The 23,161-nt window shown below is 40.2% G+C and overlaps 1 protein-coding gene across 1 annotated transcript in view; it reads right to left on the reverse strand.

The window, feature by feature from the left end:
- Y-y (yellow-y) overlaps positions 1–21,317 on the reverse strand; it is a 108,404-nt gene extending 87,087 nt beyond the window's left edge. The window contains exon 1 of the mRNA XM_089076310.1: positions 19,200–21,317. Within this exon, the coding sequence (XP_088932436.1) occupies positions 19,200–19,367 (168 nt within the window). The 5' untranslated portion in view covers positions 19,368–21,317. The remainder of the gene's footprint in view (positions 1–19,199) is intronic.
- Between the last annotated feature and the right edge of the window lie 1,844 nt (positions 21,318–23,161).

Here is a 23,161-nt window from a genome sequence, read left to right on the forward strand (position 1 = left end):
GTCAGCGTTACCCGTACGCACGCACGCACGCACGCACGTACGCACGCACGCACGCCAAACGCACGCACGCACGCACGCACGCACGCACGCACGCACGCACGCACGCACGCATGCACGCACAAACGCACGCACGCACGCACGCACAAACAAACGCAAGCACGCACTCGCGCACTCATGTACGCGGCGCAGCGCACGCGTGCACTCACGCGGCTACTATATAGCCCCAACAGGATAATTAGAGGCAAGTTTCCTTTCCAACTCTTCCACAGGTCAGCCGGGATCCGGCGCGCTCCGGCGCGCTGTACCACGCTCTGTTCCGTTAGAAAGAGAGAGTGTGAGAAAGGACGCCGGGGGCTGTACCATGGAAAGCATTATACCACCCCGGCGTAGTATCGTTTTCTTCGATTTTGCTTCCGGACGCACTACACGCTCTACACGGGTCCGCACGTAATAAGAGATGCGCGAAAGGAGATGCCACGGGGTAGTGGTCAAAAAGACGATGGAGAAACACCCCGCGTAAGATATTAACCCTTTCGTAATTTGCTACGAAAAAGATGTCCGAATATCTTATGGAATAACGATAAGATAAATCCATCCAGATAAATATAATATAATCACGATATTCATTAATAAATCAAGTGGCTCTCAAGAAAAGTTTCTAATGTCTTGCCTATTATCCTGACATGAGTAGTGTCATTAGTGATGTTGTAATATTTAAAAATTGGCTCTGCGCATAATTTTTAAAATAAATACAATTCAAATAAAATACATATGTACGTTGCTAAATTTGTATTCAGAAGTCAGATTATAGATTCATATCAAATTATGCGAGTATGCGTATGGATATAGAATGTGGTATAATGATATAATAATATATTGTGCCAGTAATAGAGACAGTTTATCCCGCGCATTCGTCCGGCCGCTACCATTCAGGGCCATTCAGGGGAGAAAGAGTATTCAGTTTTCTTCGCATAATTATGGACACATGACAGCCAGAAAGGCTTAAGTCACGAAAGTCATCAGCACCGTCGCGTTTCATCGCCGGGGATCATCGTTTCCGGACCGGCTTTTCGGGAGCCACGGGAGAGAAGCGAGACACACCAATGTGAATGACACACGCGGGCGGTCGTTCCATTTCACTTCGATTCCATTTAGTCATTCAAGCGCGACTTCTCAAGTCCGAGATGAGAGTCCGGAGGATGTCGTGTCGAGTGAAGGACGAGGAAGGAAGGAAAGAGAAAAATGAAACGGGAGAACTCGTGCCCGCTCGCGTCTCACGGATTCGCCACATTCGTGCGTCGTGTGGGTGGTCGTGGGGCCCAGCCGAAATAGCGTCCCGGGAAACGCGTTTTGGATGTTGTGTCTCTTCAGGGAAGAATTCACGTGCGACCGTAGAAGATAGGGGAGCGAGATACCGCCCGGGATGAAATCAACGATCGCGCGCCAATCGCTCTCGGCGAACCCGCCCAGCAGTCGTCTTGGCTGCCATTAAGACGTCTACGATCTCATGTTGATGCGCTTGTAACAGCGAATATAACAGCTGAGTGTAAAATCATTTTTTCGCTACAATAATTTTCGATGCATTCAATTGGTCAATGAATAAAAATTTAACGATACGTATATACTTTTATATCTGCTTTTGCGTTCTAGGTGAATTTCGTAAAAAAAAAAAAAAACACGATAGGAAGAGTTGTTATCTCGACTTGACTCTTCAGACGCCTCTATTTATCTTGTCTACTGAGTGATGCATGAGATACGCTGGGTGTTAACGAGAAACAGGTGATTACTTGAAAACATATGAAAGTTCTTTTGCATGAAAAATAAGTAAACGACTTCCCGAGTATCCGGACCGATGTCAGGCGGGCTCATCGGTTATTTCTCGAAACACGATCGGTTCACTGGGGGGTTCTCCATGAAATCTCAGTTTTGTTTCGACGATAAGAGGGAAAGAGTTGTGAGAGATTCGAGATTTCAATCTTGATGTCATAATTTCCAGAAGATCGCAACGGGAGATTCCCGGAGTCACCACTGAGAACAAGAAAATCAATCTTGTAATCCTTCGTTCGGCGTCATAACTGATCTGTGGAAAAATCAGCTCGCGACAAAGAAGGTGTGATATCTCAGGTCATTTCATCTTTCTCGGCTTTCTTGATTCTTGGCCCTTCCGGATCCTTTGATTCTTTCTTCTAGCTTTTAAAATATGGACGCAAACAATAACGCCGTAAGATGCGCCACTCTGGCGTTTTCGTTTTATCTTTATTATATTTTCGTGTATGCATTATTTAATCCAATTTGTATTTTTATTGCATTGTTCAATAGTAATAATGAATGAAGTATCGGTGCTCGCGCGCAAGAGCATCATTCATTACATAATTTAAAAGGATGTTGAATAAATAAATGGCATCCTTTAAATAAAGAAATATATTTTTCTTTGCAAACAATACTAATTGCAAATTCATTCTAGGTGTGAAAAGAAAGATATTACTACTTTGTATAAAATTACTACTTTCTATAAAAATTAAAAATTTCTATATTCTTAAAAATCACATATCCAATGTCTTTATTTCCGTAACTTCAACAATTTCATTGCAGGGTCTATCTTATATATTTTAATGAGTAATAATGCAGATATTTGAAAATCACTTAAAGGTTTATAATTTAGTTAATTTCCCATATAAATCATCCCCAACAGATTCCAAATAGTTCCCAATAAGATGACACAAAGATCACTGCCAAACCACTTCTTCCTGCTTCTTCAATTTTCGTGCGGTGAACGAACTGAGGTTAGGGTGGAGCTGCAGCATGAATCGGCCAGGCGACTTTATGAACGACGAGCCTCGAAGAACTTCACCTTCATCGACATCAGCAGAAAACTACCAGGACGGCCACAATATTACGGCATAACTCCTCGACGCGGTGTAAACTCCAGCGGAGCCATTGTCTGTCGCCCGAGGCGTCCGTTCAACCGAGAGCCAGCTTCATTGTCACGATCCCGTAACCCATGAATGGCCGGCTATCTCGTTTAACTTCAATTACCGTGCCTTCCCTTTCATTTCGCTGGTGGTAGTACCGGGGGAGACAGCCACGCATGAATGTCCTCCCTCCTCTCTTTTCCCTTTTTCTCCTCGTACCGTCGCTGTGTTACCTACGTCTTTGTCGCGGAAAAACCATATCCTCGGCCTCGTTAGTCTGTACATTAACCAAAGAGAACATAATGCAATGTATGCCTTAACCAAGTAAATCCATCCGTCTGCGATTCTCACAGACTATTGCATGCGACGGTCCCGAGACACTTTGGGATTTGTTTGAAGGAAAACAGAGATATGTACGAATGTTGTCTCCGGTCACAAGATCGTTGGCGCGGGACCGCCTGTGGTTTTGCAACCGGGATACGATCTATCTCTTTTATAATATACTTGTCTTGTTCGAAATTGTTCGAAACAAGAATGAAAGCGAGTGAAATATAGCGACGTTTGGCTGTTAGCAAATAAAACTCGTGATTCGTTCGCTCCAAAAGAAGAAAAAAAAAACGTTGATGTGAGCTTCTGATCGGGATAAAAAACGATTTTATAACCGAAGGAACATTGTATATACCGTCATAGTAAATGAGTCTCTTATAGAAAGGCAAGGTAGTTAATAGCGTTTACCATCGTGAGAAAGTGCTCAATGGAAAACAATAGGACCCTGCTTCGAAGCATTGAATATCCGGTAGGAGATGAGTAGGAACCCCAGGGGTTCGATTTAAGGATCGGCAATTATCGGGGCGCTAATTACTTTCTAATCGCTCATCGATACAATGATGATGTGACTTTGCCAAAAAACGATTGTTTACGCTTTGTATCCTATCCGTCTTATCATCGTTCATTGATCAGCGCTCTCCGATATAAATGCATCATCGAGAGAAGCCGCAAGAAATCTTGCATCTTTGGACCACCTGGTGAACTTGGAAGGAAAAAAAATCGAAATAGTTAGATAAATCTTTAAGAAGGGAACGTACGCAAATATTCCCCTTTGATTTTAATGAAGATACGTGATAAAAGTTAAATAGGAACGAAATATATTTTTTAAGTGTTCAATTGTTTGTTTAAATATTGAAACAGTTTTTTGAAAACAAAAGTTCTTTTTCATTATAATGTTTTCAACTGTGAATGCTTATTATCAAATACAATTCTTTATTAAAAGAAAGAATTAATTTATTTAAGTTTTAATTAAAAAATTTAAAATAAAAAGATGTTTATCTCTGTCTCCCTCTCTCTCTCTCTCTTCCTCTTCTTTAATAATTTTTATTAGACTTTATTGGATTTTATTATGTTCTCTTTTTATAAACATCCATTTTTTAGACTAGAATTCAACCAGTGTCTGTGAGAAAATTTCCAAGGCCGGAAGTGACTACAAATATTTGCCGAGTTAACCTTCGTTCACGATTGTGATCTCAATCCGAGCTGACTGGAGACCGATTGTGTTCAAATGACGTAATGCTTTCTTCACGATTTGCACCACAAATCTCAGAACAAGGCTGCATTCAGCGATACACTAAACTTCGCTCACTAAACTTCGCTCACTAAACTATTAATTTAATCATAATAATCGATGGTTTCGCAAGCAAGAAATCTATAAACGAACTTCCGTCATTACTCCATTCTCTAAACTTTCTCTAATCATCCACGCGCTCGTCGCGTCGACTGAAGATCCATCATGGTCGTCACTCCCAATCACGACTGCGAATTAGTCGCTGCGCGATATCGTGGCATTAGGAACCCTTCGTCGGGCCCATGAAAAGGCAGCGGGAGGCAAAAAGGAGGCAAACGCAGAGGAGGCGTTGCAGTTGTTGGTCGCATTACGGAAGGTAATATGCCGAAGAAGAGTTAATAAGCAGCCGCCTAGAAGCCGGGACGGCCTAATGCCAGCCTAAATATACACGTCGCGACCGACGTTGGTAGGCATCACCGGGCGCAGGGACTTCGTAAAAAGTCTACGTGGATTAAAAAAGCACGGAAGCCGACCGCTCCTCACGCGAATTAAGAAGATCTTTATATCCCGGCAACAACACGCGGCGACTCGCGGCGGCGGGCTTCCTTCTTTTTCTCTCTCTTTCCTTTTTGTACCTCTTTCTCTCTTTTCTCTTTCCCAGACTAGTGCGATCATCCTTCGTTTATCGCGGACACGTGTCGAAACCACGAACGGATCATCCCGCATGCGGCGTGTGCAAAGCGTAACGGCTTGATTAAAGGATTCGACGATGCTGCGGGCGCGTCATTGATTATTTTCAATGCTAAAATTATTCATTAACCGAGCGTGCGAGACGCGTTTGCTCACGATCAGTAGCTGATCAGTCGACGCGATCGCTGCACATTTATCATTCATTACTGCTAATCTGATCTTATCTTCCGAGGTCACTCTACATTGGCTCTTGTATATGTTAATACCACAAAATCAGCATACGTTGTGTCGCTATATATGTATATAGTGAAATTAACAAAGCCAAATGGAGAACTTGCAATTGAATTCTCTCTACGATCTGTCTTTGTACAAATTTACGGATAAATGAATAAGGAAAGTAAAGTCGCTGCAAAGATATCGGTTCATTAACAAAACAAGCTTTCTTATCGCTGGTGAAACGATATAAGAAAACTTTAATGGCGTCTCAAAAAAGGAAAACTCAGCGCGGCGCGCGGTTGAACGAGAAGACAAACAGACGAGCTCGAGGACGTATCCGTTCTCGAATCGGATCCTTTCACGATTCGTGCCTTGGTAATCCGACCGCGGGAGAAGAGCGGTAGCCCGTCGCCGGGGAAAACGAGATCGAAAGATGGATCCCCAGTGGCTGCGAGTATCAAGTTTTTCTAGGATCCTAGGAAAATATTATCGCAGTACCCCGAGCCGCGATTTTTCTGAACGCCCCGCCAGGAGGGGCGTTTTTATGACGAGAAATCCTCGTCGATCTTCCGCCGCGCCGTTTCCATATCGCCGTCGTCGGTGCAACCGCAGTAGGGTCGACTAACTTCGCCTCGTTTGGCCACCATTCTTCCCCATTCAGTATTCGCGTTTTCTTCTGAGGACAATCCACGGTGTCCCGGGGTCTCACGCCTCGACATTGACCGTCGCCATACAGTCTGCCATTCTCTTTCTTCGACAGCGACTCTTTGTCACCCCCCCTGCGAGAGAGACGCGGCATAAAGAGGAAGGGAGAGCCTGGCGGCCGAAGAAATTGTAATGCGGAACGGGCGCGAAGAGGTGAGATGAGAGATGGCTCGACCCGCGGAATCATCGACCGCTTGTGGTCCGGATTCAATAGAATGCGAGATGCGGTATGCTATTTTCCTGGCCACTTTGCCGAAATCACGCCCTCCGCTCGATCGGCATAGTCATCGTGAGGCATTGAATCGTGAACAACGGGGGAATCCCCGTTATAAGAAATTATTGGAGAATTCGAGATGAACGTTGGAGACTGAGGACATCGTCCGCACGCGCTCATATCAATATATATTGAGTCAGGAGGGTCACAAAACGAAACAAAAATCTAGGGACAGGTTTTGGAATTTCGATTAACTAGAGTCTTAAATATAATAAATAAAATTTCTCTTTAATATTTTTCTACTTAATAACTTTATGCAAATGTAATCAAAAAATTTGTAGGAGAGACACAAATCTAAATATCATCTTCAGTAAAATATGCAATTTTATATGTCATATGGAGAGAGAGAGAGAGAGAGAGAAAGAGAAAGAGAGAGAGAGAGAGAGAGAGAGAGAGAGAGAGAGAATTATTAAATATATCAAAGAAAAATTATAACCTAATTAAAAATCGAGAAAATGACTGTAAATTAAAATATGATTGTAAGAGAATATAATATAAAGCCAATATGAAATTCGAAAATAGTTCTTCTCAGTTTATATTGCAGTTCTGCATAATATAAAATTTTAATCTTTAAAGTGATTTGAATAAAAACAGATCGTTTCACTAAAAGAATTTTACCCACGATGTCAATGATCTTTCGAACATTTCCCAAACATATGCGCTGGTTGGATTCGCACGACGTAATTCAAAATTCTGCTCCACGACTGAACGATCATGTATGGCCCTCGTAGAAAGCACGTGCTCGATTTTCGGCAGCCGCAAGCTGAACCAATTTCAAGCGAACGAATTTCGGTGGTGAAACCGGCGTGGAGTTGCGGTCGATCTGTGTGGTATCTTCGGAGCTCTCCAACTCAACAGCAGCGGATCCACGACGAGCCAAGCAGAGCGGATCTAACGAGGACCCGAAAGAGAGGCTCGACAATTACCAGTATCTCAGACGAGCGGCAACGAGCGGGTCCGCGTGCTACTCCTCCCTTTGCACTCCGGCCGAGTATAAACCGGACAGGTTTCGACGGTGCAATTATTAATGTGAGAAAGAGAAAGCTGAGGAAGAAGACAGACGGAACAGGACGAAAGAAGAGAGAAAAAAAGCGAGAGAGAAAGAAGAAAAGAGGGAGAGGAGAAAAAGAAGAGAGAAAAAGAGAAAAATAGAGATAAGAAAAAGGAAAGAGAAAGAAAGTAAATTTGCAGAGAAAAATAATAATTATAATAAATAAATTGACGCATCGCAATATGGAAATATTAATATATATACAAAAATATTTTTTATATTTTGTACATTTATAGTTTACAAATCTTTTTTGAATTATTTATTGGATAAAAGGGTAAGAATCGGCGGAGGAATTATACGACGAGAGGAATTTCTTAGAGGGGAAGCTGATATTACTTTTATACTTCGTCTTCGTCCAACGACCCCGGTACGCAATTTGGATCAGCACGAATTAAAAACGAAGCGCGGCTCGTGCTCACGGACCCACTCGGTCCACGAGCACGCGCGTGTCCGATGGCACGCACACATGTTCACGGCCTGTCGACGCACGGGAGCCTACTGGCCCCGTGGCATACGAACCTACAAACCGAGCCAAGTGCTCCCAATCGTTTCGGGGCCCAAGCGGAACAAACGCCGCGGCCGATGCCTTTTTTCATCCTTCGAACTTTACGCTCGCGCACGGCGAATGCGTGCGCTGCATGCGCGTGCATGAATAAACAACGGTCTCGGCAAGTTAGGCCCCGACGGTAACGAGACCTCGGCGAACATTCGGTACACCTTAGGCTGCAACGGGTATTAAAAGTCGAAATTATACCCGGGAGCACCGAGTCGACCTTGGAAACGAGTGCGACGAGCGCTCCCAGAGGGATTTAAAGCGCAATAACGATCCCGCGAAAAAGCTTCTGTGTATATGTGCATACATATATCATGTGTACATATATATGTATGTGTATATACATATATATATATATATATATATATATATATATATATATATATATGCGTATGTGTATATATACATATATATATATATATATTTTTTTTTTCTGGGGACACTTAAGATCCACGGGCCGATTCTCGTGGGTGCGATAATGAAGATGTCGCCGGTAATTGCCGCGCGTCAAATCGCTTCGCGTTACGAGTAACGAACAAGCTGGATCGTTATCTCCCGCCTGTCTTTTTCGTCGCTTGATGCGTCGCTACAAATTGGTAATATCGCTCGTTATGCTCACTTTGCCGCCGTCGCATATAAATTGCATCGGTATCACGAGCAGGAAGTGATCTTCTTAGCGAAGTTTACAGTTTTCACGGCATTCTTCAGCCAAATTTTAAAAGCACACAAATATGGGCACTGAAGACCGGACGGCTTTAGTGAATAATTTTTATAGAGTTTAATGTTTTATGGGTTTAACATTGCTCCAATCTTCAGACGAACAGGATAACTTTGTAAAGGAAAGATATTAAAAGGGAAGAAAAACGATCTAAAAAACCAAAAAAGATGCGTGTTTCTTCCCGACAATGCAGAAAAAAGAATTCGACATCGGCATATTTTATGTCGTCGTATACTTTTACCAAAGGAAACGAGTACTTATGATGATACGAATATTACTCCTGATTCGGATACGACTAAATGAGACGCAATGAAATTGAAGGAATTTGGTGCACGCTGCAAGATAAAAGTTTCTTCATTTAATTTTACTTTAGATAAAAAATAAATATCACTAAAGAACAACCGTCTCGTGTCAACTGTTTTTAAAAAATTTACAAATGATAATATAAATTGGAATTTTTAATGAGATTATATACCATGTATTTTTGAGACATTGTATACAACGCACGAAAGAAGAGAACGACGAAAGCAAAACTTCAAAAGGTATAATTATGATGAAACTAAACCGTATATTGAATTAATCGGCAAGTGTCCTGGTATCATTACTAATGTCGATGAAGTGCCACTCTCCTATTTGTCTAAATGAGTTTTGATATACCGACTGATAAACAACCCAACGGAATAAACATCATGATGAGTCTTTCGTGCACACGCGCGCGCTTCTCTGCCGCCGCCACGCGACCGCCACGTTCGCTCTATCTCGGAGCTACATCTTTTCTCTTCCTCTCTCCTTCTCTCCTTCTCATCTTCCCGCCATTCCCGCCATCTTCCCCTGCGCTTTCCTTCCACGGAATGCCGATGGCTATCTCACATCACTTCCACCCCCTTTCAAAAGAGAATCTCTTCTTCGTCTTCTCCTGATCACTTCGGGGCCCGCGATTCCCCTTTCTCATCACTTCGAGTTGCTTCTTTTAGAGTCTGTTTATAATAGCCAAGATAATCGTATGGGATGGGTGTATCCCAAGGGTCGGATCATCATCTACCCTTGTTTCTGCAGCGGCGGTAAGATACGTGGCGATCGCGAATCGACACTTGAATCTTACGTAATTGACGGAATAATACATTTTTTGCCAGCGATATGCAGCCGGAGGATCGTACGCCGATCGTGCGCTTGCGGTCGGTAATTGTTACTTAATACATTGTGGTTGTGAAGAGGAATGAGCTTCGGCACTGGTAAATTTAGGACTATGCCGCTATTTTTTACCGCTCCCAATAATCAGGTGCAAAGGAGATTTTAGCCTTTAGGCTTTAATGTAGTAAGTGTGAAAAGTTTGATACTTGATGTATAGTCACTAATAGTTCAGTCAAAAATCGGTTTAGAAACTTCAAAGAAATTTGCATAAATCAAAAGAAATAATTAAAACAAAAGCATTAAATTAACGTTGGAAGAATTGTCAACGCTACCACCTTCATTTTTTTTTTTTTTATTGAAGCTACGATGAAATCAATCATTTTGGCATGGATTTTTCATAAATTTTCATAAATTTTTTTCTTTGGAAAAGAGAAAAAAATTAATTTTAAAGGGTAGCAACAAATCGAGAGTAAACGCGATAGTAATCTCTCGCGTATATCGTTCCAAACTTTCCGTTAAAAAAACTAGAAGTCAAGTGGTCGAGCGCGATTGGTTCTCATCGCTAGGAGCGGCAACGGCAGCGGGACCGGCAGCAACTTCTTGGGTTCCCACCGAACCCGGGTTCTTCATCTTTGTCCAACCCGCCGTGTGGTCGATCCCTTTCTCGGGCAGAACGGCGTATCGTGAAATGCGCTCCCGGGGCGGTGGCGGTGTTTTATTTTCTCGACGTGCGTGCGCGCCGCGCGCGCCTTGCGCCGACTGCAACAGTGTTGCCCGCCGAAGAAGGAGGGACCGCGTACATCAGGATGGACGGGAAAGTGAGAACTCGGTAAATGCCATGCCGCACGAGTTATATAATAAATGTGCGACATCTTGTATAATGAACGACGCGCGAATCGAGATCAAAAATTGTCTCAAAAATCAATTTATTGTACGACAATTGTAAGACTGAAAAGTTTTTGCTAGATTACGATATACTTCTAGACATTAAAGATTTATCACGATGTTATCAAATTAAAAATTCTTCTTATTGCACAATTTTTTTTTATTAGTCAAAACAATCTAATCAGTGGCTTATATTCCTTTCATCGAAAAAAAAATGAGCTCCTCAATTTCTTTTTTTCTTCGTGAATTTAATAAATATTACTATTTTGCTTAAGATAAGATAAGATAAAATATAGAATTATTATAGAAAACTCTAGCATTATGACATATCGACACAATTTTCAGTAAATGTAAATATATCGGTTTATGTAAAATTCAGTTTTTCAAAACATAAGGAATGCGTCGCACTTCTTGTTTAATCAGCATGATACGTTTATTTTTCACTCTTAAAAAATTCAATGAACTGAATTGATATTTTAGTTGACATCGTTATATTTGCATGAATGATTTTACATACATTTTCTAGAAGCTTTAATATGACAGTGCGCAAACGAATGCTAATGTGTTAGGTGCATATTATTCGATCGTTCTATTGTAAATGGAAAATAACGACGTACCTCGAAGTCACGTGCGATGTAAAGCATATGAATGCTGCACTTTACATCGGTGCTTATCGAGGAATCTTGCATTATCGCAATTGCATTTTCCGTAGCACGCAATTGCATTACACTCGTACATACAATTCGATCGCTGAGAGAAACACGGTATTGGAAATCGACTGAGAAACCGTCAGTCACCTCTTTGTCTGTGCCGATATTTACTCTCATGTTGCTCGTCTTCTTTTTTTCTTTTCTCTCATCCCGCAACACTGTTTCATTCACGAAAAACTGGTTGTGGACACGTTGGCCCATTAAGAACGCGACCGCAACCGCACGCACGCGTATCAAAATTGCGGTATTCTTAGAAACGCGGTAATTGGCAAAGTCGCGCTAAATTACTACCACGTTTATCTCCTGATAATTTCCCGAAGTCGCATCTCTCGCACCGGCATGCTTCCTCCGTATTCCACACAGCTATCCGGCGCATTACGTGAATTACGATAACTCTGACTGCTATCCAACTTACCTTGGTCGCGAAATTTTCAACACAAATGTTTTACTTGTCGCCCGTTGTCGCGAGAGAAGAGATACGGATGGCATAAATTGCTATCTGGACGGTCAAATAAATTGCTACCTCCTGCTCTCGCCTAGCGATCTTCCTCCCCGACTCTTCACGCGGAATCCAATTTGTGATAAAGGCGGCGTTCGGCCGAAAAACACAACAACGTGGAATTTAAGATCCGCAAAAACAGGACTGGCCGACGCGAGGCGTTGCGCGCATCGCGTCCGACGTGAAATTACATCTTGTCTCTATCTCTTGCACGCGATAAATACTTTAATATATACGCGCGGCCGCATTAACCCATCGAACGTTGCCTGCCGACGTCGCGTAATTACGTTCGCAGCGTATTTTCTGCTTGTTGAGAGAGCGGAGTCTTGTAACAAACGGAGAACACGTATGTACACGCGCCCCCCCCTCCCCCTTATCTCGCGTTACCCTTCGTTGCATCTCCTCCCCGCCCTTTTGGCGCACAGCGGCGTTTCGACTGAGGAGGAGAACAGGTCACGTATGTACGTACGCATTCTCGCTGAAACGTTGCCACCGTCGCCGCCTGTAACATTTCGCATTTGGAAATTGTTGCATTCGCGGAATTATGATAATTGGCGACTTCCCCGAGAGCGCCAAATTATCTTCGTTTATCCGTCGACAATTTGTACGTACGCTGTACGTAATTCCGGCGCGATACAATGTGCGACTGCATATGCGCCCATCCCAATGCGTATTCTTTTCTCGCGTGATCACGAATGAATAACCGAGAATTTTTCTTGAACCGTTATTTCTTCAGAAAATCGCATACGATCGATACGGTAGTAATCATTTTCGATATCCATATAATTTGTCATTTGAAATTTGTCATTTTCTGTCGGTCCTATCGAATCTTGACAATTTTATTCTTTTATGTATTTCATGCATTATGCAGAGGTACAACTGCAATTGGACTGCGATTGGACGCGATCCGATTCAATAAGCGAGCGAATCTCGAGTACGCAATGTCATTCATGTCTGACCGACCGATCCGATATTAACCGTATCGAAATCGACGCAACGAATGCATCCTCATATGGATGCAGAAAGTCGAGCGAAAGGATGGAAGGAGTCTTGCCGACGGGCGATTTCCCCGTCGCGTCCGAAAAGCTTTCACGCGAGTGAATGATCGATCAGGGGCGCGCGATCGAAACGATGCTGAAGCTAAATTGATTGCCGATCTTGTTCCCCAATGATGTCCCGGTCGCTTCTCTAAAGATAAAAAAGCCTTTCCTCTTTTCTAAATCGCGTGGCTTTCGACGAAGATTTTGCGGCTTTCTGGAGACAATAGACCAATTTTACAATAGCGAATTCATTGAATTCGCAAAGACGACTCCGTCGTGCTCGGTCCTTTGGATCGACAAAATAATCTACGGTTCAGCGAACAATCCAACTTCCATTAACGATTACAATCTACTTTAGCGAGAACTGTTACTATTATCAAGAGGATACAATGCCGAATAGCGAAACCGTAGAGTGCTTCTTTAGGTGCGGGCAGAATACTTTTAATGTATCGACCGCCGTAAATTGAAAACGTTTCTTCTCCCGTCTCGGCGGCAGTCAGTGACGCGAGACGAAGCGTCGAATTGATTTTTTTTAAAGCCTACAAAATTTTTGTAAAATTTCGAATAATAAGTATAACGTAACTTAAAAACTTAACGGATAGAATTTTTATTTATATATACACTTTTCTTCCATTTATGTTTTTATTTTACATCATTCTTTTGTTTTTGTAAACAGTTTTACAGGAATATTGGACTGGTCTTTTTTTTTTTCAAACCGATCTGATCGGAGTACGAGTAATTTTGCGTGCGAAATTCCACTTGCTCGCGCCAGAGAGTGTCCACTCTCTTTTTCCATCGAGCTGATCGCGAGCTACCCCTCCTTCCTGCGGTGTATCATTACGGACTCGCGTGCGCTGCCCCCGGTCATTCTCGTCTCATCTCGAGCAGGATTCCCCGTCTCGTTCCCTCTTTCGCTCGCTTCCGAGACCACGAACTATGTGAGCACGCGTGTGCGTGCGTGCGTGAGTACGTGCGTGCGTACGTGCGTGCGTGCATGCGTGCATGCGTGCGTGCGTGCGTGCGTGCGTGCGTGCGTGAGTGCGTGCGTGTGCCTGTCCTCCGGTCCTCTTTTTTTTCGGCACCCGTGGCGAACGCGGCCGACGTTCGCCGACGACGCGGGTATCAAGGCAGGTATCGGACGCACCACGTCTGATCGAACGATCGCCCGTACCGCCGATCGATCTTCCCGTCGCGGCGAACGCCGCGGCGCTCCTCTCTCGATAGCGCCGTGGAAATTGATGCGATACACTTACATCGAGTTAATCGCGCTCTATGCTGGATAATGAGCCGCGCGAAGATCAAGGTGTGATCGAATACCGTTTGCAGTATTAAACGCTATTTTGTCAAGATACCGCATTCTAATAGTCAGGACTTCTCTAGATTTCACATCACTGCTAAAGAATTCTCAGAAAAGCATTTCTCCTCGCAAGGAATTATATATTTCACGTAAAATACATTTGAACTTCCTTTATTAATTCATAATGTTAGCAAATAATTGTTGTATAATATGATAATATTGTAAAATTTTAATTTAAATTTTAAATAATGTACAATTATTATATAATATAATAATATTGTGAAATTTCTTATTTACTCTGCGCATTTTATTCATTCATTCAGGCTTTAACAAAATATATTATCTGGTACAAATTTGATTTTGTTCTAAACAAAAAGGTACATAAAATACTTGATTATAAATAAATTTCCATGTATAAGGACATTTTAGATCTTTGTAATTTTGCATGAATTTTTACATGATGGTGAGTCTTTGAAACAATCGGGAGATGATACTAGACTTCGACGAAAATCTCTGTCAGAATGCCGTTGTAGATTTAATCTGCTACCACGAATGATGAACGCGCCTGATCTATCGAAAGTCGCGAGGATGAGGGACCGACTCTAGAGGGATTCGTTTGGATAGGAAATAATGGGGGCCCGTTCCTTTCCTTTATGTACCCTATTTGTAAAATGCACCGTTGCGCGTTCGGCCTCGATGTTAGATCGATATACGCCTCTCTCTTCTCTCCGACCCCGTAGTTCTCTTCTATCTTTTCGACCCCCCAATAAATACGTCCGGTTTTTATTCGCGGATGCGCTTCAATCTAGTCTGCCATTTCGAAAATCGACCCTTCGCTATTCCCGGCTATCAGCAAAATGAATTAAATCCGCCTCGCATAATATGTAAATAATTGCATATCTCTTATATATTTTATATTTGTAATAATACCAAGATATTATCATAAAATTGTTTTAATATATGCGAGTATGTTTTCTATTTCGTTTCAGCAAGAAAAGTCTAAAGTAAGTAAGTCTCTTCTAAAGTGACTAATTTGATTATCAAAGTACCTAATTCTTTGAACTGACAATCGAATTAGGTTGTAAAACCCTCAGGATTTACCATGAAGAATAATTATTGAGCAACCGCCGTTTTTTGGGACTGACGATCGAATTAATTTCGGTGGAGCCTATATTAGCCACGCGAAAGAGCGATGCCCCTTTGGTCCTCGTTAACAACTCGGGAGTGATGCTAGGCTCGGATAGGAAGCGCAGGAACACGTCCAAGATCGTTTTCAGCGATAAATCGAGCGCGCCCCGGCAGCGTGTGCGCCGAGAAAAGATGATCGCTTGGCCTCCAACGATATACAACACACACAACCGGGTTATACCATCTTGATAACCGCCATCCCGCTGTTAGACAATTTGACAACGAATTCGTCTTCCAACCTCCGCGCAAGCTGGCTTCTTCTTTTCTGAGTCGTTAGCTACCCCTAACGAATTTTACGAACTGCCCATACGTTAAATTAAACTTTGGTGTAACACCTTCATATACCGGACCTACGTCTTTACTACGTCCTAATTATTTTTTCAATTTAGCACATGTTATAAAATTTTCTTTGCAAGTGATAAGTATAATAAATATGACAAAGATAAAGGTATTTTTTAAACTAAGTAATAAATATTGAGATATATTTAAAATAATGTTTATCAAATAAAAAAGAATGTTTTACTTTATCACTTTTAATCACTCTATACAAAAATTATCAATCAGAAATTATTAATTTATTTATTAACAAGGCTTATATATAGGAATTATAAAGAGTTTCTTTATGAGTACATTTATTGCGTTTAATACTATTATTATCGCGTTTCGATATCTAGTCTATGAAAGGAAACTTTCCAGTTATCGAAAAAATTTCAATGGTCAGTATAATAACTAGCAGAGAATTCGGAGGAGTTTGAATTTTTTGTTGTTATGTAATTAATATAAAAAAATGAAAGAGAATCAGCTTGTAAACGGATATCCTAGCTTTAACGATGTGATTAAAAATGAAAGAGAATCAGCTTGTAAACGGATATCCTAGCTTTAACGATGTGATTAAGATTTTCTTAAAATTATAAAGTCATAAAATTCAGTTACTTTATGGTGCTCCCTTTCAATCCAATGTCCACTATGTCGGAAGGTTTCGAAAAGTCCCGAAGACTTGCCGAGGGAAAAAGAAAATGTTCAAAGCTCGAGAAAAATTACAATATCGGGTTAGCATTGTCATGCTAATCGATGTATTAGCATTCACGCAAAAATTAAAACACGCCACTGCGATTATACACTTGTATGTAAACAGCATATTGCACTTGATCGAGTCGTATCAAATTATCATGTGGTTTTGGAATGTCATTTCGAAACAGTTTATATTTAAGCATACAGGTGGATCAGCAGATGCAACGTTTTAATTGCGATGTTTTAATTTATTCAAGGTTATTTTAAAATAAGATCAATAAATACGTAATTAAGTGTTCGATATTCCAGATTTTCTACTCTTTCGATTTTCAGATCTTTACGATTTTTTTTATTATATACGCGTCTTTGCGCGTCTCAAAATTATTATTAATCGGCATATTTACGAAGTTGATTCGATTAGAGAGAAAGGCCCGAGTCTGAAATTGGAGAGACGGGTTCATCGAGTCTCCCCCTCCCCCTCCCTCCTCCCCCCGAGGACCGATCGTCATGCTGCCGGTGCATAAATGATAAAAATGATCCGCGGCAGGAGCAAGATGGAATGCATGTTAATGCATTCGATTCCATCAGCATGCGATTTCAGCAGGCAATTTGCGTATATGTCAAGAAAATAATGTTGGCGTGGCCATTAAATCACGATATTTTTTGCCTGTATGATTGTCCTTTTTATGGCTCGCGCCGCGCCGCCGCGCCGCCACACCGCCGGCACGATTGGCACGCACACTCAAGACTATTATCACATTTATTACATTTTCAATTAATAGGCACTTTAGTTGTTAAATAAAACCAGATGAATTTCCAGTTTTTGAACAAACATTTTCTCTTTAATCTTTTTCCCAATCTATAGTACAGATCATATCTCCAATAGTGTGTTTAATAGTGTGTGTGTGTGTGTGTGTGTGTGTGTGTGTGTGTGTGTGTGTGTGTGTGTGTGTGTGTGTGTGTGTGTGTGTGTGTGAGACAAAAATATTTTAAAATGACAACTTATCAGTTTATTTTAAAATGACATGATATCAGTTAATAAATATACCGTGATCGTGTAAGACAACATAAAAATCATGATGAATCGGCCGTATTATAATGAGGCAAACCTGTTGAATATAAAGACTAACTGCATATATTTTAACGACCCGGTGATTACAATCGATTGTAATTATTTTAAATACACCATCATGTTTTTAGTCGATGTTAACAAATATGATATTGCACGGACCTGTCTCTCTATCGCCTGCGTGAGAGAAATCTTCTCCACGGACGTATCGCGGTGCAGCCTAATATCAGGCGTTAGAATATCATCTCCCATCAGACTCATGCTGTTATATGACCATATATGTAATTCTACTAAATTAATAATTATATATGTAAATATTTTTACTTTTACACATTTATTATTTATTATTTATTATTTATTATTTATTCATTGTTAACTAATATAAAGTAAACTTCATAATATAAAATAATACATTTATTAACATAGGATATCGTCAGCTATTAATCTTGATGATTAGCATCGCAACTGTTGAAAAATGAGGATTTTAGCATTCCCCCCCGAGACATACCGAGGACGATGTCATTATCATATTATTCAGCCGTTATCGCGTTACGACGTTCGGTCGGGTATGTATAAGCTCTTGTCGATTTCTTCAACGCGTTCTTTCCGCAATTATTCCGATGCCACGTGCCCCGTCCCACCGATGTATCTCTTATTATCGGAGGAAGGGCCCAACAAGGATAAACAAACGCGGGCCGCCGTATAAAGAGAACGATACGAGATCGCACCTGTCTGTCGCGAGAAGGCAAGGTGCAAGAGCGAAGGTAACGCTCGCGCGATATCGGGCTAATGAGCCACGCCGCGACGCACGTGCACGTGCACGCGTTCGCGTGCACGCACCTATCGTATGTACGATTGTACCGATTTTATGAGAAAAATAATCGGAAAAGAATGGCCAAAGAATTTTCACCTGTGACATAATTATGACGCATTGATTCATCAATCCCCTTTATGGAAATTTTTTTTTTATTATACACTCTGAGAAGAAGGTTTTTCTTTAGATTCAACAATTTTATTTGTTTGAATATTACTTAAATTTATTTAATTTAAACAACATAATTTTAAACATCATTTAAAACAATTTCGTTAGAGAATACCATGTTGTTTAAAGAAAAAAAACACTATTATTTAAAGAAAATAAAATTTATCTTTGAACTAAATAATACTTTGTTTGGTTAGGTTAAATGTTTCAATGAAACAAAGACATTCTTTAATATTGTTGAAGCATGTAATAAAAAGGGTTATTTTTTTCAATTTATTAAACGAATATTTTACTTAAAATAAAGCTATTTATTATTTAAAATACCAAATAATCGAATTTGTTGAATCAATAATTAGTTTGTTTGAACTATCTCAAAAAATAAATTTTTTTGAATTTAACAAAATTTATTAGATCCAAAGAAATCGTTCTCTCTGTGTATTGTTTCATTTTATTATAGTTTTAAGACTTATAATTTATGATTATTACATGATCGAAAAAACATGAACAAGTGAAATACTAAAAAGGCTCATATCTTGAGATAAAAATGATTCAAAAATTGAATTTTAATCAGAAATTGACTGAAAGTGTATTTGCGTTCAGCTGCAAGAACGTTTACTAATGTGAAGCTTGTCGCCGATAAATTATTTGATTCAACTATCGTTGTATCAAATATTTTGCAGTTGTTATATTTAAGAAATAACTGCGCTTACCTTGTAATTACTTCGTTTTCTGCTTCTTCTGCTTCTCATTCTCTTCCTCCTTTTAGATTTCTTCACAAGCAAACACAGATAACACTGAAAATCACTCGCGAAACCAATTACTCTGTCATGACTAAGTGCCGACATTCTCACACGCGATGTGCAATAAAATATATACATATGTGGAACTACACTAAATATTATTAATAAATGAACAATCTAATGTTATTCGAGTCACTCGTGTCGATGATTCGCATCACGCTTTCTCAATCCGGAAATGGTAATAGACAAAGTAACAGACGAGATGTATTCAAATTAAAATGCATTCAAGTCACAAAGATTAATTACTTCCACTCCCATGTCCTGTATAAATTAAATAAAATTATATACGTAAAATTTAATTCCTTCAGCATTACACTTTCATGTAAAAAATGTTATATCTAACGCACTATGTATAATTAAAATTAAAAAATGTATTTTATTACAATTCAAAATTAATATAAAAAGATAGGCATATTATATTGTTACCCTTCCCCTTTAGAAAAATTTCTACACGCGCTCATGTTCTAAGTATTTCTTTTTTTATCTCTTTGAAATTCCATTTAGTCGAAAGGAAAATTTATATAACACAGAGTTTCTCTCTTATTGAATTATTATAAATAGAAGTATCATCGTAAAGATATCGATTGTCCATAAATATCGGGACGGTCTCATATCTTATTTATTACTTATTGCTTTAATCTTACATTAAACGAATAACAAGCGAACGTGCATGAACAATTATTAATCGTGAGTTTATTGATTGCACAAAATAACTTTTCATTAAAAACTGGTCGCATCTCGAACGATAATAGCAAGATGATATACGGAATTAGTCTTATCTGCTTGAACCTCGTCGCGCAAATGCCAGGACAACCTCAGGTAAACAAAAAAACGCGCTACGTCACATCACAAACACGAAGGCCGCACATGTTATGTTGTAAATATTTATTAAACTCGTATCGAATATTCAGTTCCTCGTATTTTACTTTAATTTACAACGGATATTCCATAAGTCTAAGTAAACGGAATCCTACAGAAATAATAACAAAATATTAAATATGTATTTCTCGTATAAATATCTCGAAAAAGCGACTTATAATTTTTATTTCGTGTTCTTAATTTGTCTTCGATTTCCTGTCGTTCCTTTCGATTCGTACTTTCTTCTTATGTTTTTAATTCGTATCCAATCGAAAATACCACATGATTTAAAATTGTATTAACTTGTATCATTTAAAATAAAGGATTATCGCCTCTTTTACGAATTACGAACGTACTTTTATGAATTACGTATCATTACGGGATTTATTAATTGCAGGAATGTTAATTGCAAACATGTTACTTGTTACAAGGAATCATCTCAAAGGGTAGCAGCATACATAGCATAGCTCTCGACGCTATCTCGAATCTCGCCATATGAATAAAACGCGACGACCTTGTGTAATGCTGTACGTTACATGTCTGAATATAAGATAAGCGCTATGTATATAACAATCATAAAATATTTTATTTAATTATTTTTGAAATAAATGTATGCCAAATATTTTTATTTGTTCAAATGATATTGATTAACAATGACGCGGTTTTGTTCAATGCTCTTAATCTTGTATCGCGTAGTATCTCTAAATTCGATCAGAAAAATGTTTTAGAATGGAATTGGCTGCGTTCAGATTCTTTAATATGATTGATTTATACATTTAGATCCGTGAGGACCAGGGGCAAAAACCATATCAAAGATTTTTATAACAATTGCAAATGTTTCCTTTGCTGAACGCAGCCATATTGTCATTTGAATTGCACATAACGAGCTTCTCTTGTTCGTTAAATCTCAATTCAAAGTGTCATCATTGAGGTTGCTCCTGTTGCGTTTCAAGATACGAAAGTCCGAATATCTCACTTGATACGCTCTTGAGACAAAATTCAAGTAACGACTATAAATACGGCCTTTAGTGGCGTGCGAACAGCAGGTGCACGACCTCTTCATGATCGTAGCCGCTGCTCAAAACTCTTCTTCCCGCGGCCGCGCCCTCTCCGTCCTTCTCGGACCTTCACGTTCTTCTCGCGAATCCATGGGCTCGGTCGTCGGTCCCGTCGAAGGTCCACTTCCGAATCTCGTAGTAATTAAAGGTTACCCGGCGGAGCTGCCAGCGGTGACACACACGCCGAGGATTTAATGCCCGGCCATTATTGTCGTTAAATCTTGCGGCGTACCGTCTCGTCGTATCGCCATTTATCCAGATAAAATATGAAAATCAACGCTTCACGAGCCTCCGTCTGTCAATTACGCGGACATCAAGTCGCGTTAAAGCGAATTTACGCGGCCCTGAGAATTATCTCGCATTCCCCTTCGTTCGGACGAGATAGTTTTTTAACACAAACGAGTGTAATATACGTCGCCAAAAGCGGATGACTCGATCCAATTCAGTTTTTTTTTAATTACTGACTTTTTTAGAAATATTTAATTTCTTTAAAAACTCACTCAGACTCACTCCGCGATGGTAATAAAATATATCCAAAAATCACATTCATTAAAAATAATATTAACATCATCGATATTACCTAGCAGTATTCGTATGCCTTTACATCAATTTTTATTTCTCCGCAATTACATGAATTCTCTATTAAGTTCGTATAAATCACGTGGCAAATGAGGATGCCGTCTGACGGTGCACCGTTCCTCTTCTTGCTCGAGGTACCACCATTACTTCTTTCTTCCTCTCCAGTATCCCGTCTATCCTCTCTTCCGTCTACTCTCCCCCGCTCTCTAGAGCCCCCAATCTTTCCCCCTTCCTCGTTGCTCTCGCTTTCCCCTCTTTTCTCCTTCTCGCACGTGCGTATGTGCGCGCGCGCCTTCGGACTTTTTTCCTGTTTTTACGCACCGCTCGTTTTTTCCCTTCCGAAATATAATTGGCGGTGCGATGCACCTGTCTCCCTTTCCCTCTCCACCCGCCCGAGCCCCTCTCACTCGCCGGCTTCTCCAAGCGAGGACCGGGCGGCTCCGCTCGCTCACCCCGCAAGTCCGACTTCGGCGAATCCTGGACGCGTGCCGGCAACTCGCTAACTCGCGGTTGCCGCAGACAGGAAGCGCTAATCGCCCGATATCTCAGAGACTGAGATCCTTAACCCTTTATACCAAACCCAAGTTGATATTGCAACATAGTAATCTGAGAGTCAATTATTATCAAACCATTACACATTTTTCTCGAAGTAAATTGCTCGCAATTAACTTTTATAAGTTTGATTCTTCTTGTTTCTCTCAAATCGCATGACAAATCACATTCGTGTAAAAATAGTAGATTCGGTAGTGGACAATACAAGAGAGAGAGACCCCTAAGGGGTCAATGAACAGGCAAAAGTTTGGTCGCCGATCAGGTCGCCTTTGGTCCGTTTTAATTTCGCATATTTAGATTATTTATTTTGTGGATTAATTAGTCAAAATTAGTTTAGCTTATTCTATAAAAAGTAAGACAATCGAAATTTTTCATAAATTTTATTTATTAGAAACGTAATGGATGAGAACAATATTATTAACTCTAAAACATTGATTGCGAATGCTCAGTTGCAAAAATAAAATTTTAGATTAACGATAAATTCAAGAGAGAAGAAATTATGTTCAATCTGATTTTCCTTTTACTAAATTTTTACGTTTGTAGGCGAGTCAACAAATCGGTCGCCGGCGGATAAAAGTTGGCACAGCTACGCAAGCAATCTTTGCGGATTAAAACGGACAAAAGAACCTGATCGGCGACCAAACCTTTGCCTGTACATTGACCTTAGGATCTCTCTTCTGCTGTCTGATACCGAGTTAGTACCATTTTAGTATCAACTCAATTATCATAGATAAGAAAAGTAAGAAGAATCAAACTTGTTAAAATTAATTGTTGCCAATTCTGACCAATATTAGCTTCTAATAACGAAAAAATTATCTGTTTCCA

This window comes from Pogonomyrmex barbatus, unplaced genomic scaffold (assembly GCF_055798465.1).
Source record: "Pogonomyrmex barbatus isolate J1 unplaced genomic scaffold, ASM5579846v1 scaffold2, whole genome shotgun sequence".
In the NCBI taxonomy this organism is placed as follows: Eukaryota; Metazoa; Arthropoda; class Insecta; order Hymenoptera; family Formicidae; genus Pogonomyrmex; species Pogonomyrmex barbatus.